This window comes from Panthera pardus, unplaced genomic scaffold (assembly GCF_024362965.1).
Source record: "Panthera pardus isolate Hobbes unplaced genomic scaffold, ASM2436296v1 HiC_scaffold_8, whole genome shotgun sequence".
Classification (NCBI taxonomy): Eukaryota; Metazoa; Chordata; class Mammalia; order Carnivora; family Felidae; genus Panthera; species Panthera pardus.
In genome coordinates, this window is record NW_026527013.1 from 120,241,889 (window position 1) to 120,256,544 (window position 14,656).

Below are 14,656 nucleotides of genomic sequence, written 5' to 3' on the forward strand. Positions count from 1 at the left end.
ATGAAAAGCCCAGAAGGAAGCAGGTTATTTATTTAGTTGTTTAGAACCTCTACACACAGAAGTTTCACCATGTCTCACATTAGCGCATCCCAATACTTATTCATAACGATGGTGAACACATCTACCCGACGTCTTAATAGATCATCATTCCAATAAGTGACACTCATTCATTCGGTTTGACATTCTGTACATAAAAGGATACTTGGAAACACCCAGTTTCTCCCTTTCTCCTTGCTTCTAAGCCAGCACAGAGGAACACAGGTAGACACTAATGAAACCAAGCCCTCCTGCCCTTTGCTCCCCACGTGGACGTGCCCTCTGTAGAAGGCATCCCCTTGTGCTCTGAGCCTTCCTTGTCACCCCACTCCCCATCAAACCATACCCACCTTCTTTTCTGTCCTCTGAAGCCCTCTTCTGTATTCCACGGTAAAGATAACCTTCTACTCAGGCTTCACACATATCACTGAAGCAGGAAGTTCATGTATCTGGGGGTGGGAGTGGCACTAAAGTCTTGCCAATCTTGGTACTCGGAAGTCACTTGATTGCATTTTATACAGAAGACCAGAAAATCTGCCACCAGGAAATCTTAGGTATCTAAGCAAGTATTAGGGCAACATTGTCCGCCAATGCCCAGGGCTGGGTACATACTCTAGCTACCCTCTTCCTCCCACCCACCCCACAAAGGGCACCATACTTTGTAAGAGAAAACAGCAACCAAACCACTAACAGGCCCAAATCAATGGTACCGCTTAAGATGAGACGTGCAATTAGTAAATTAATTAAAGCTCCCTTCACACTTCTATATGCAGAGGCTGATCATTTGCTTGGTTTAAGTAATGTGTTCTATCTTAATTGAAGTCATTAGTACCCCAAGTAAATGTCTTGAAATTCCCCCAAGTATGCTTGAATGGACTCCCATTTTGCCACACAGATCCCAGTTCCGCTGATACTTCAGCTGCTGCATTAATGGTTTAATCAAGGCAGCGATTTTTATTTAACGCAATTGGTTTTGTGACTAGAATCGCTAACTAGCTAACTAGTAACATTTTAATTCTACACACACACTCCCAATACGTATAAACAACTTGCTTAAGACATTTTGTGCTTTGGGGAAGAATTTTTACTTACAGTGGTTGCTGTTGACCTCTCGCTAAATCTTCCTTTACTACGATTGTTGCCATTGCCCCATCATCGGGAAAACTAACTTCCTCAAATGTGTTTTGGTTTTTCTGTTTGCTTGTTTGTTTGTTGGTTTTCTGTTTTGAGGCCTCTTGACATAACTACCAAGCTCCCACTGACTCTCATGGAGCTTTGAGTCATCTCATTAATTTGAGCCAACTTACACACCACTAGAATCTTCTTTACCTTTCTCCTTCTTAACCTTTGTACTTGGCTCTCATTCCTTCATGAGGCATTTATGGCTTCTCTGTTGGTGCCTCATGCCATAAAGTTGGAATTTAGAATGAATGACGGTAGGCGGTGTGGTGCTGGAGAGAGGCCTGTCTTTCCCATTCTTGTTGCAAACAAAGAAATGGTTGAACAAGTTAGTCGCCTTCTTCTCCATGTTAAATCAGGTACACATTTTGAATATGCATTTCTGCATTTTGAATATGTCTATGGACAGAATGATCTGTAATTTATCACTTTTAGCTGCTTTCTCCTTGTTTTGTCTCACCTACCTTCTCTTCCTCCAGATCTCCAGTGCCGTTATTACAATAATAGCAAAGAAGATAAACAGTGCAAGTCTGAGGACAAATATCTACGACCTCCAAATCTTGGTCATATGACTAATGGATTTGCGGCCATCTGTGGTAGACATATTTTCCAGAGATCTGTTCCATCCACAACCCCTTCTCTAGGAACTGACTCTCCATTTACCAAAAGAAAGGGCCCATTAGTCATGCTTACATCACACGAAACGGCACCCTCAGCTTTAGCTGACTGGACCGAGAAAGAACACCTGACCCAGAGTGGGCCAATCACATCTGCCCCTAGCAGAAGTGCTAGTGGATCTTTGGTGACTGCATGGTTCAAGAACAGGTGAAGGCAGAAACTGTAGGGCAGCCATCTTCTGCCAGATACCTGGAGAAACAAAGCATGTTGATCTGCCAAGAGAGAGGAATGAGGCACAGATAAGTGATCCTGTGGCCTTGGTCAGAATAAGGCTGAGACAGAAAGACTGGCTGTCCCGGCTCCTGATGCCTTTCCAGTTGACCATACTTTCTGCCCTTGGTGTCTCAGGGCAGGAGAGAAGGATTTAGAATGGGGTGGATATATTAGTTAGGGTCCAATCAGAAGACAGAAACCATGTAGCAATTTTAATTTTTAAATTTTCCCATTTTAAAGTTATTGTTACTTTTCATATGGAAATATTGACCTTTAATTCTGTTACAGGTTCCAGTGTTTGCTCTGGTCCCCATCCACCATGGATATCGCACCCACCCACCGGTGGGCAGAAGTGGGGATGTAATGCCAGGGGGGGTCTGCTCCCCCAAGAGGCACATCCTCAGTGTTGGCCAAATATCAGCCTGCGGGACAGGCTTCCTGTGTCCACCAAGGAACAAGGAAATTTTAAAGAGATATTCATTATAATGGGGGATAACCATAAATATGTGAGGAGAACTCCAAAGAGTACTCTGGGCTGAGGGAAAGTGCCCAGGGATGGACAAACTCATATGGCAGGGATGGGGCTCTTCCCAAGGCTTACACCCTAAGGTGTAAGTCCCAAGACTATGGTCTAGACCTCCTTGGAGAAGGTATGGTTATACCCACTGGGTGGCTGAGAAGTTCACTGGGTTGCCTGGCTCAAAGCTGGCCAGGAATCCAGGGGCAAGTAGGAAAGGCCTCCAGGGAAAAGTGGTCTGTGGCTGGTGGGAGCAGGTACAGAGCAAGTCAAAATGTTGGGAGTCCACTTGTGTGAAAGTGGCACACAACCTAGAGTGCACGGGGTCCCCGTTGGGAAGGTGGTGGGAAACCAGCCTCGGGTACAGGTGGTCAAGTCTGCTGAGAGTTGGCTTAGGGAACCTGCTCGCTGGCATGGCCTAGGATGTTATGGTGTCCGTGTTGAAGGAGCTGCAGCCAGGTGGTCACTGGGACAGAGCCAGGATTATAAGGTTGTTGAGGGTCTTTGCGGTCTGGGGGCCCAGCTAGAGCAGAGGACTACTGGATGTTCCCACACACGCCCTGCTGACAGACTGGACAGCAGGGCCAGGAGAAAGTGAAATGCAGGACAAGGGAACAGGAAGAGAAGCCAACTTCCTCCTGCAATGTCTCTCCAGCACCCTCTACTGACAAAGCCTAACATCATGTTCACTGCCCAGGAAAAATGTTGATAGCTCTATCACTGTGGAGCAAGTAAAAGGACAGAACTGGAACGAGTTCTAGTTGTCATAAGATATCGTAGTCACAGCCCAAAGAGTATAGGACACGAGGCTATATTAGTCATCTAATGCTGTATGACATGCATCCAAAACCTGGTGGCCTAAGATAACAATAATCATTTATTATCTCTCGTGCTTTCTGTGGACCAGGAATTTGGGGACATCTGACTGGACAGTTCTGGCTCAAGATCTCTCATGAAGTGACAGTCAAGATATCAGCCAGGGCTACAGTCATCTGACTTGGGCTGGATGAAGATCATCTAATGTTGGTGCTGACTGGTGGGTGAAACATTCACTTCCTCTCCAAACAGGTTTATCCATATGGTTGTTTTAGTGTCCTCCCAATGGCATCTGGCTTCCCTCAGGGTGAGTGATCCAAGAGACCAAGGCGGAAGCAGCACTGCCCTGAATAGGAGCCTTGTAAGTCACACACCATCACTTCTGCTATAGTGTATTGGTCACAAAGGCCAGCCTTAATTCAATATGGCAGGTGACTACACAGGAGCATGGACATCAAGAAACTAAAGATCGCTCTTGGGAGGCTGGCTAGCTCACTCTATTCCAACCTTGCTGACTCCTCAATATGATACTGAACTTTCTCAGTCACCAGATACTCAGATTCTAGGAATCCCAGCAACTCCCCGTGGCCAGGGGAGCAAGATGGGGTCTATCTAGTAAAGGGGCTTAGGCCTAAGTCTAAATGCCTCGGGTTTGGGCTCCATCACATTTGATGCAAATAATTCAACAAATTACCTATATTCCTATATCTGTAAGACAAAGTCAAATACTGCATTTCTTTCTCCAATGGGAAGAATTCTAATTTTAACAATAATAATCTTCTGCCTTTTTATCTTCTTAAATGTGGAAAACCCCAGTTTCGCTTTGTAATGTATTAACCTCCCCCCAACAATTAATTTGCATTCTTCGCTGGCATTCAGGGACTTCCAATTTGGAATGGCCCATTTCCTGTCTTCTTTAACATCCCGCATTGTGACCGGCTTAAGAACTAAGCTTCATTATACTTTTTATATACAGTATTTGTGTTAATAATAGGAAAACTAATGACACTGATGATAATACTGATAATACTGATGATAATTATGAAATAATAAGAATAGCAACACTACTTCCTATGTATCAGGCACCAATCTAAGGTTTTCCCACATTCTCTCATTTGTCTCAAAATCATCATCAAGTAGGTACTGTGATCCTCACATCTGGCATAAGTAGTGGAGCCAAGATTTTACGCAAGCTTGACTAACTCAAGAGCTATAATGTTAATGACTGGAGTCTAGCACCTTCCATGGCTAGTTGATTCTCAGGACCAACACACAGCGATCAAGAGCAAAGATTTCTCTATCAGAGACCGAGTTTTAAATTCAAGTTCTGCCAATCTCTAGTTGGTCAACTCGGGGCTAATTATTTACCCTGCAATTCTCTTCATCTATTAAACAAGGATAACAATTCCTTCCCCATGTGGTGCTCATAAGGATTAAATAAGAATATGCACAGTGTTTTGTACCTAGTTAATGTTCAATTAACAAAAGCCATTACAATTGTTACATTTTTATTGGCTTCATTATACTTTTTATCCCACGGAAAATGCCTATTATTTCTCTTGCAGATTGCCTCCCGGCTACACACCAAAAAATTTCCAGCTCTGGAATCCATTATGCACCGATGTGTATACAATAACAGGGGAGTCTCACTGAAAAAACAGGAAAACAAAACTAATTTGAGAAACAGCATCCCCCCCCCCCAAAAAAAAAATACTCAGAGGATATTACAAGTGCGGCATCCTTCCTGAGTCTCTTATTTTCTCCACCTTCAATTTTTGTAAAGGGTCATTTCTCTCCTGATTAGTATCGGCTGCCTCCCCGTGACAGGCAATGAACGGATATTTCTGCCAAATGAGAGGAACTCTCCCCCATCTCGGTGACCACCACTTCTCCTTCCCACATGCTTTATCTTCTACACCCAAGAAGGAGATATGGCCTGTTCCATAATTTACAGCCTGACTGGCTTGGCAAGAATGGTTGCTTGGGGGCCTCAGATGCCAGCTCTGCATGTGGCCTCCCTGGGTAAGGAGGTCTCAGAAAAATCGATCCTGGCTGCCACATGGTGACAATTGTCAGCCTTTCATCCCTGCCTGTTTCCCCCCCCCTGAAGCTGAGCCTATCACTTCCAATAGAACACGCTGTGCTCCAACATCTTTTTCCCGTGTGGCGGCCTCGAGTTTATGTCTTTTGGGTTCATCTAAGAATGTGTTGAGGGCTACAGTCCTGGGCCCAAAAGAGCATAATCTGGCCAGCGGATGCATCGCTAGGTCTTCACTGAATTAAGGGGGGCCCCTAACAGCCCCGTCACTGTTTAATGCAGCAGGGGTTCAGATCTCGGTCTGGCAACCAGGAGAGGATGCAGAGTCTAGGCCCATTTCCCTGACCGGCTTTCCAGTCCTGGAGCACCGCCTCTATTCTAGATAATTCTGTACACCTGCTCAGAGGCCACCTCAGAAAGAAATGACTGAGTCTTTGTTTTGTTTTCAGTGGACCACTTCTCTCCCCCCGCCCCCAACCCCATTAATTCCTGTTTTCACAAATCTGGATTATTACTATTGGAGACTCAACATGCAGTTACATGTTGGGGAACTTACTGCTATCAGAAAAAGCCACCCAAGCAGAACAGAAAGTAGGAAATGGGGTTTCTCGGAGCTAAAGGAGGCAGACAGCGCGGAGGGGGAGGTGGAGCCCCCCCCCCCCCACCCCCCCCGGCAGGCCTCAGAGGAACACTGAGCGGGATTAGGAAAGGTGACCCCATAGGCTACACTCGCCTCTTCAGGCCCCCATCCCAGCCCTCCCCCAAGTGGGTACGTGGGGCAACACTACACCTCCGTCCACACCATTTTAGCTGTGCAAGGTGTTTCTTTCTGGTAAAAGGACAATGGCTCTCAAAGGTATCCACATCCATATCCCTAGATCCTGTAAATAGGTTAAGCCACATGGTAACAGGGAATTAAGGTAGCTGATGGGATTAGGTTGCCAGTCAACTGGCTTTAAAATGGGGAAATCATCCTGGGTTATCCCGTGGGCCCAATGCAATCACAAGGGTCCTTAAATGTAAAAGAGGGCAGCAGAAGACAAGAGTCAGAGACAGTCATGTGACCATGGAGTAGGCCAGAGTGATGCAACGTGAGAAGGATTCAGCCCACTGACACAGGCTGTAAAGATGGAAGAAGGAGCCATGAGGCAAGGAATGTGAGCAGCCTCCAGAAAATGCAAAAGGCAGGGAAAGAGATCCCCCCCGATAGCCTCCAGAAGGATCACAGCCCCGCTGACACCTTAATTTTAGCCAGTGAGACCTATGTCAGACTTCTGACCTACAGACCTGTGAGCTAATAAATCTGTGTTGTTTAAACCACTAAGTTTGTGGTAATTTGTACAAGAGCAATTGAGAACTAATACAAAGGGGTTCATGATAAATGCATCCATTCAAGGATATTGAAAGGTGTGATATCAAAAATGCACATGTATCGTATGGTTTCCGGAAGGCATAAAGTTGAAGAGATTTCCAAGAACACATGAAAAATGTCCACCTGTTAGAATTAGGTCTTATTGGTAGGCTTAATGTACACCAATTCTCTTTAAGACAGTTGTATTGAGTATTTGGATGTTTTCCTCATTGCTTCTCTATTGCATTCTCTACTCTGTTCTGTGCCCTGGTAGACAGACCTCTAGAACTGGACTCCCCCACCCCTCACCTCTGGTTTCCAGTTGGATTCCACCAACGGGAGGTGGCAGCAGGAGTCTGGGGGACACTTGGGTGCCAGCATGGCACCTATATAACCCTGAGGGCGAGTCTCTCCTTCAATTTTGTGCAGTAAGCACCCCATCTGCGCACTCAACAATAACATCAAGGAAGAACTAAGAAATTCTCCAGGGTTCGGGAAAGTCTTCCTGGAGTAGGTGACAGTCTGAACACTACTATGAGCCCAACCAAAAAGCATCTGGAATTCTTCACCAATTCTAATATGTTTCCTCCCATTCACATAGTTGGCTATGCGGCCAACTATGTCAGAAGCCATGGTTGGGAAGGCAGAGATGAGAAGTCAAGAAAACCCAACCCAGCAGTACCAACAAAGGCAATTTGATTTGAAAACTATCCGAGATTAAACAGTTTTCTAGATGCAACACGGCGATATGCAAATCACATGCAAATATAAATACAACCCTCCGCAGGGATAGCTTTTTCTTTGTTTTCTCTGGCTTCTAAACCAAATCCAATTTGGAAAATGAAAATAGAAAATTATCCTGGGGTGGGATACAATTTATTTATGCAGCTCAGCACCTCTACCAATTCTGCCCAACAGTACCCGTAAGGCAAAAGTGGTTTGTTCATGCTGAAGAGCTGTGTGACATGCATACGTGTGTGTGCGTGCACCTGGGTGCGCTAAGTTAAGACTGGTAAAGTACAAGAATGTATCCAGCTGTGTGTATGGACCTAAGAAGGTAAGTGATTCGCTTTCTGGAAGCCATCCTAGATTAGCACTGCTTTCCCACTGCTCCCCCAAAGCCCCCTTATCAGTTTAGCTCTCTTCCATGTTTCCCATGGAGTAGCACTCAGCTAATGGATACCGGAGGCATGAAGGAGGGAGCGCAAAAATAAGAGCTGGCACTGCAAAGCCCACGGGGACAGAGGACAGAGCAGCCACAGAAGTCCACAATCGACTACCTTTTGACGAAACCTGTATATTTCGGGAACCTCCCCATCCCTTATCATTCTTCGGTTCCCCACCGCCCAGCCTTGCCCAAGGTATTTTTAGAACAAAACAACGACAGAATGATTTAAGAAGACGGTGGCAGGAAGAAGGTGGTAATATTAATATTCTGAATAAGGCTGCAAGGAATTTAAGAGCTGGACCTTGCCTGTAAACATTTGTTTCCTGCACATAAACAGGAACACCACACGGAGTCACTGGTGCTTATTTTTAGAAAAAAAATCTAAAAGATGCAAAAAAAAAAAAAAAAAAAGTTGGTTGTTTTTTTTTTTGTTGTTGTTGTTTTTTAAAGTATGGTTTCCTAGGCTAACATTTCTGCGCTGGGGAGCATTCTCAGCTCCTGAAGGTTAGTGTCCTGATAGAGCGCTCTCGCAGGCCTACCTGAGCTGGAAAGAACCAGAAGAAAATGTTGCTGTTGTAGGTCTTATTCACAGTGATGTAGCCAGCATAACTCTTCACATTCGATCCAGGGAAAGGAGGAACCAAACTCTGTTTTTTTGCTAGTGGAAAAAAAGAATGTACCGGAGGATTAGAGAAATAATATCGAGTTAGCTATCTCTGCCTCATCTCTGGTCTTCTCCCTCTCATGGGCCAGGTCTGGAATGGAGCCAACATAAAAGCTACCAGGAGACTCACATAAAGGTACAGACTATAGCAAATTCCAGCTTGCCCTGGCCAGTTCCACATGTTCCACATTTACAATGTAGCCAAGGGGCATTTTTAACCTTTTTTTCTTTGGTCCCCAAATATATTTATGAGCTATAATAAGATTTCTTTTTAAGAAAAAAGAAAGAAAATCACTTATCCTCAGCTCCACTCTAAAAAGGAAACCAAAGTGGGGGCACCTGGGTGGCTCAGTCGATTAAGTGCCCGACTTTGACTCAGGTCATGATCTCACAGTTCAGGGGTTCGAGCCCAGCTCAGAGCCTGGAGCCTGCTTCGGATTCTGTGTCTACCTCTCTCTCTTTCTCTCTCTCTCTCTGCCCCTCCCCTGCTCATGCTCTGTCACTGTCTCTCTCCAAAATAAACATTAAAAAATAATAATAAAATAGAAATAAATAAATAAAAAGGCCAGGGCAGAAGTCACCAAGTCCCAAAAGGTGAGGCGGGGTACAAGGAAAACAACATAGCTAAGCAGCTCTCAGCCTCCGGAAAGCCTATATTCTCCACACTCTCCTTATCATGAAAGCAAGGGGCCTGCCACTTCCATTAAGGGAAATACGCTGACGCATGTGGGGAGTGGGGATGGCTGGGAGGGTAGGGAGAGGCAGGCAGTGAGACGAGGGGTGACCTCATGGCCTCATAGCTACTCACAGGAAACCAAATAAGACAACAGGATAGTTGTAGAGGGCAGAGGTCTGGCTTTTTTACGGCACCAAAGGGACAGGGACAGGGAGGGGGAAAGAGGGACTGCTCAGATAGCGTGAGGACACCCAGGAGTAAATAATACTAAGAGGGGCTAACACTTTAAAGGCTACAGTACCGAGGGCTTTCCATTATGCAGTAGGTGTAATTATTATCCCCACTTTACAGATGAGCTGAAGCTCAGAGAGGGTGAGTAACTTGCCCAAGGTCACACAGCTAGTAAAGGAGAGCTGGGATTCAAACCTAGCAGTCAGACTGCAGAGTTTGCTCCTTCTCTGACCCTACACTGCTTCTCAACCAGAGAGTTAGTCCCAAAGTAGGGGTGGCATGGGGGGGGGGGAGGGAGAGCAAGCAGTGATTAGGAAAACAGTGGAGGAGAAATGGGACATGGATGGCAGGGGGTAGGGGGAACTGAAGGGGAGTTTAGGTGAAGAAAGATTCCTTAATGCTGACAAAGCAAGTGTCCCCAATAAAAACTAATGATTGAAGAAAAGCTATTTATGTCTGACACATATTAAGTAGGAGACTGGTTAGAGAGAGGAGCAGGTCAGGAAGCTTAGTCCTTCACACACACCACCCACTAAAGATGCCTTCAGCAGGGTGCTGGAGCCCATAGGCTCTCAAGCTGTTAGCATCTCTTCCCACCTTAGCATTAGCAACATCACCACTAGCAGGCAACAAGCCACAGTAAGAACGTCTACATGCGCAGATCAGTGTGCAAATCAGGACCCCGTCCCCACAGAGCTGCTCGTGACACTTACCAGCACACCATGGCATCAGGGCTGCAAGTTCCTCTTTTAAAATGAACCTGCCTCCTGGCAGGGAAACTCTCATCTAGACAGCACTGTTCCCTTTCCTTCGTACTTTGCTGAGCCTTACGCTGCTACTGACCATCTCTGTGGTCCCTGGGCAGTCACTTGACCTGTCTGTGCTTCAGTTTCTCATCTACGGAAGGTGGATGACTTCACGTGTCAATGAGAATAAGGGTCCATGCATGTACAACCTTTAGAAAAGAAGCTGGCTCGTAGGGAGCACAGCTATTGTTACCTGTGAAATGCACCTGCTGATTAGGAACAAGTGGCATCTGGGAGCAGAGGAGATGGTGGGATAAAGGCAGGGTCTCAAGAGCAGTTTCTGAAGGGTCCTGCTAGGTTAGTACAATAGGAAGAACATGGGTAGACCCAGGTTTGTGATTCTGACCAGGCCCCCTGGCAAGTTGCCTTATCTCTCTGAGCCTCTCTTTCCTCTTGTGCAAGATGTGGATACCGATTCCCCCACCCTGGACTTTCTGTGGGGATCAAACTCAGCACACAGAGCTGCATCTAAAATAAGGGCTCGGGCAAAGGAAGCGAAGATCATCACTAGCTTGTGGGCCACCCCACGTGCTGTCTAGAAAACTCTGCCTTTTTCTGGCGGCGTCTGGTTCCCCCAGGGAAGATTGCTTAACTCAATCCAGCTTCTCTAGCTCTTCCCATGCTCTTTTCAAAAAGACCTATCCCTTGCTGCCAGAAAAAGAAAAAAGAAAGGGAGAGGAGCATCTCAAGCAAAGGAAAAGGGGGATGTTTAGGGAAAGTGGTGATTGCCAGCCTACACCCTTCCCTCCAGCAGCCTTGCCTCCACCCCACCCCACTTTGCTTCCGCTCTCAATTAGCCCAAAGAAGGCTGACCCTCCAGGGCTGGGCAGCCTTTCAAAACTTTTTTTTTTCTGTTTAAAAAATTGAGATATATTGGACAAGGAACATTATATGAGTTTCAGATGTACAACCTAACAATTTGATGTTTGCATATATTGCAAAATGGTCACCACAACATCTAGTAAACACCCATCACCGTACGTAGTTACAATTTTTTCTTCTGGTGATGAGAACTTTCAAGATCTATTCTCTTAGCAACTTTCAAACATGCAATATGATATTACTAACTGTAGTCACTATGCTATATATCATATCCCCAGACTTCTTTTGTAACTGGAATGTTGTACCGAAAACACTTCTGACATATTTTCCCCCAAACTATCAATCTTCTCAGAATCAGAGAACCCCCAAAAAGGTGGATAGAGACCTGAAGGTAGAAGGGTTAGGAATAAATGAGACGTGACTCACAGTGAGGTATGTGAGCAGCAGGGATTCGAGAAAGAAGACAGAGAAAAATGAGAAAGGTCGAAGAAGAATGAGAAAAGAAAATATGTAATAGAAAGGAGCTAGAGGGAATGGAATATGGGAGAGAGATGATTGAATCAATCTATCTCTCTGAGGCCAGCACAGCACAAGGTCTGCTGGCCTGCTCTGACAATGACTCTGATGTTCCCCCAGCCCTCCTTTTCTGAAGCTTCCAAAGTTGTTTCTCTGCTACCTTGTACCTCCTCAGGTACATTTCCTGCCTCGCCTTGAAGATCAGGGGCTACTGGAAAGCAGGGAAATTGTCTTGTCTTCGTACCCACAGGTACACCTGATTTACTCACTGGCAATGCACTAGGATTAGCATATTTCTACAAAATCCTCCTAAAGAAGGCAGGCCTTTTTAAGGTCTTAAGAATTTAGAAGGACTTTTTCTGGCTCACTAAAAAGTGTTTCACCCTATTTCAATTCTTAAATTTCCTTTAACGAAGTCACGGTAAAATAATTAAAAGCTCTTTCAACTAAAATGATATTTTGCATTTTCAAATGTTCTGTTCCTCCTTCCAGAGTCTACCAATGGAATGTGGAAAATAAACTCCCAAGATGTAGGGGTTTCTTACTTCCTGGAACCATGACTCACAATTCAAATGTTCAAAACAGTTTAAAAAAAAAGGAAAAGGTTTTCTTTGAAGTGATTTCACTTCCTCCTTATTATTCACTGCAGTTACCAATGTTTATGATATTAACACTTTGAAAAAGATTGGATTGTGACCAAAGAAGGACTTGAAGCAGCTAATCAGGGTGCACTTCACATTTACAAAGTCTTCAGTCATCAACAGTACTGCACAAGACACGGCCAGACCGTAAGTGATAATAAAGTGACACCTAATAACAAAATGGTCTTTAAAGTTCATGAAAAGGCAGTGTTTGTAAATATTTAAAAATTTGCCTCCTTTATTCATTTTGTTTCGAGGGTTTATTCTAGCTGCAGAGAAAGTAAACGTGCAATTACAATTACACAAAACTAAGCCAGCTAATTGGGAGATTAAAAAATAAAAACGCCCTTGTCTTTTTGTGAATTACTGTTTATCTCAAGAATGTTCCGTTGCGATACTAAGACTCATGCGCCTAAGGTTTTGACAGACTCAATAAACAAAAGGGATTTAGGGGAATGAGCTGACCATCTGTCCAGAGCTTCCTGAACTTTCAGTAAAGCGGATGAATAAAATTATCCTTAATTATGTTATCAGGGCTGTATGTGAATACCCAGATGTACCAGAATTTGGATCAGCCACTCAAAATTCCATTCAAAGATTTTGACTGCGTAACAGAACTTTAGAAAGTGACATTACATCAGTTTTACTATTTTAGAAGTTGTCCTCCATCAGATGGTGATCTATCAGACTTGGCACAGAAGGGCAGAAGATGAAAACTACCTCCCTTGGAAACCTTCCTTGCTACTGCTGATGACCGCAACAGTGAAATGTTTGTAAACAAGGAATACAGGAGTGGTAGGGATGTGGACAGTCTGTCAGATGGATTTCTCTGTGTTTTCACTTGGTTTCTCCAAGATGTATGAAACAGACACACCACCACGAGTCGCTTGAGCTAAATGCCTTTGTTGAAACTGTTTTCCTCACTCAGTATACACAGATCCTTTCCTAGTTTGGATCTAGTCACATAGCACAGTGGTTCATACCTTGGGTTCCGGAGCCAGCAAAGATAGGTTTTAATGCCACCTCTGCCACTTACTATCATTAAATGGCTCTGAGCAAGACACTTAATTTCTCTGGGCCTCAGTTTCCTCATCTATAAAATGGGAACAATAATTATGCATTCTTCATTACCATTGCTCTGAGAGTTAAATAAGCTAATGTGTGTGTAAAACCCATGTCTGGCATACATTCAGGCTTAACATTTAAGTTCTGCAAGTATTTATTATATATGCCTATTACATATAGAAACTGTGCTATGTATTGGGAATATAGTTATTAAATATTAGGATGTGTTATTTTTCTTACTACACTATTGCTATTTTCTGGACTCTACCAACCGATAGGATAGCTTCCTTCTCAAAATTTCCAACATGCCTACCTCAAATGTGACACTTTAGTATTTTAGTATTCACTGCCTTATTCCTTAATTGGTTTCATGTGTCTGCATCTGGTCACTCCAGAAGAGCACCAGATTCTAAAACAAAGGGAAACAAATTAGAGCAGGCAGATCCCAGAGCAGAAGTCAGAAAATCTGGGTCTTAAATACATCTCTGGTCCTATTACCTGCATATCCTTGGGCAAGTCATGTAACGTTTTGGGAGTCTCAAATTCCTTCTGTGTGGATTGGTAGGGTTGGTTATGAGTATTCAATGCCATTTCAGCTCTAACTGATTTGGTTTGATTTGTTGTTAATGAACATAATCTAAGCCATCAGTACCCACTTACTAAAGAAGCCCAAATGAATGCATGTGATCCGTTTTTGTAGATTTGGATGATATTTTGCCTCTTCGTATATGTCTAGTGATATGAGCCTGTACCATCGGAATACCATCTTCTCATGACTTTTCTACATCAAGAAAAAAATGAGTCTTTTTTAAAAAAGGAATGACTACATTCTCTGACTACATTGTCGCTGGCTACATCATCAAATGTACACAGGGGCACCTGGGTGGCTCGGTCAGCTAAGCGTCTGACTCTTGGTTTCGGTTCAGGTCATGATCTCACGATTCGTGACTTCGAGCCCCACATCAGGCTCTGCACTGATGATGTGTAGCCTGCTCGGGATTCTCTCTCTCCCTCTCTTTCTCTGGCCCTTCCTGGCTCTCTCTCTCTCTCTCAAAATAAATTAATAAATTCTAAGAAAATGTACACTAATATACACTGACGACATTATCCAAGTTTTCCACCTCTTCTCAGGAGACGGTAAAACATGGAGTCGATGTGTACGTCAGAAAAAAGACACGTGACCAGGACTCCAGTGCACCCCCAAGATACAAGAACGTTTTGGTTTTAAACCAAACAAAA

At 44.3% G+C, this 14,656-nt stretch overlaps 1 protein-coding gene across 2 annotated transcripts in view; it reads right to left on the reverse strand.

Moving 5' to 3' along the window:
• The window catches only part of CPVL (carboxypeptidase vitellogenic like), a 129,407-nt gene that overhangs the window by 94,959 nt on the left and 19,792 nt on the right, over positions 1-14,656 (reverse strand). For both annotated transcript variants that reach the window (XM_019443692.2, XM_019443691.2), the window contains exon 3: positions 8,536-8,654. In XM_019443692.2, the coding sequence (XP_019299237.2) occupies positions 8,536-8,654 (119 nt within the window). The remainder of the gene's footprint in view (positions 1-8,535; positions 8,655-14,656) is intronic.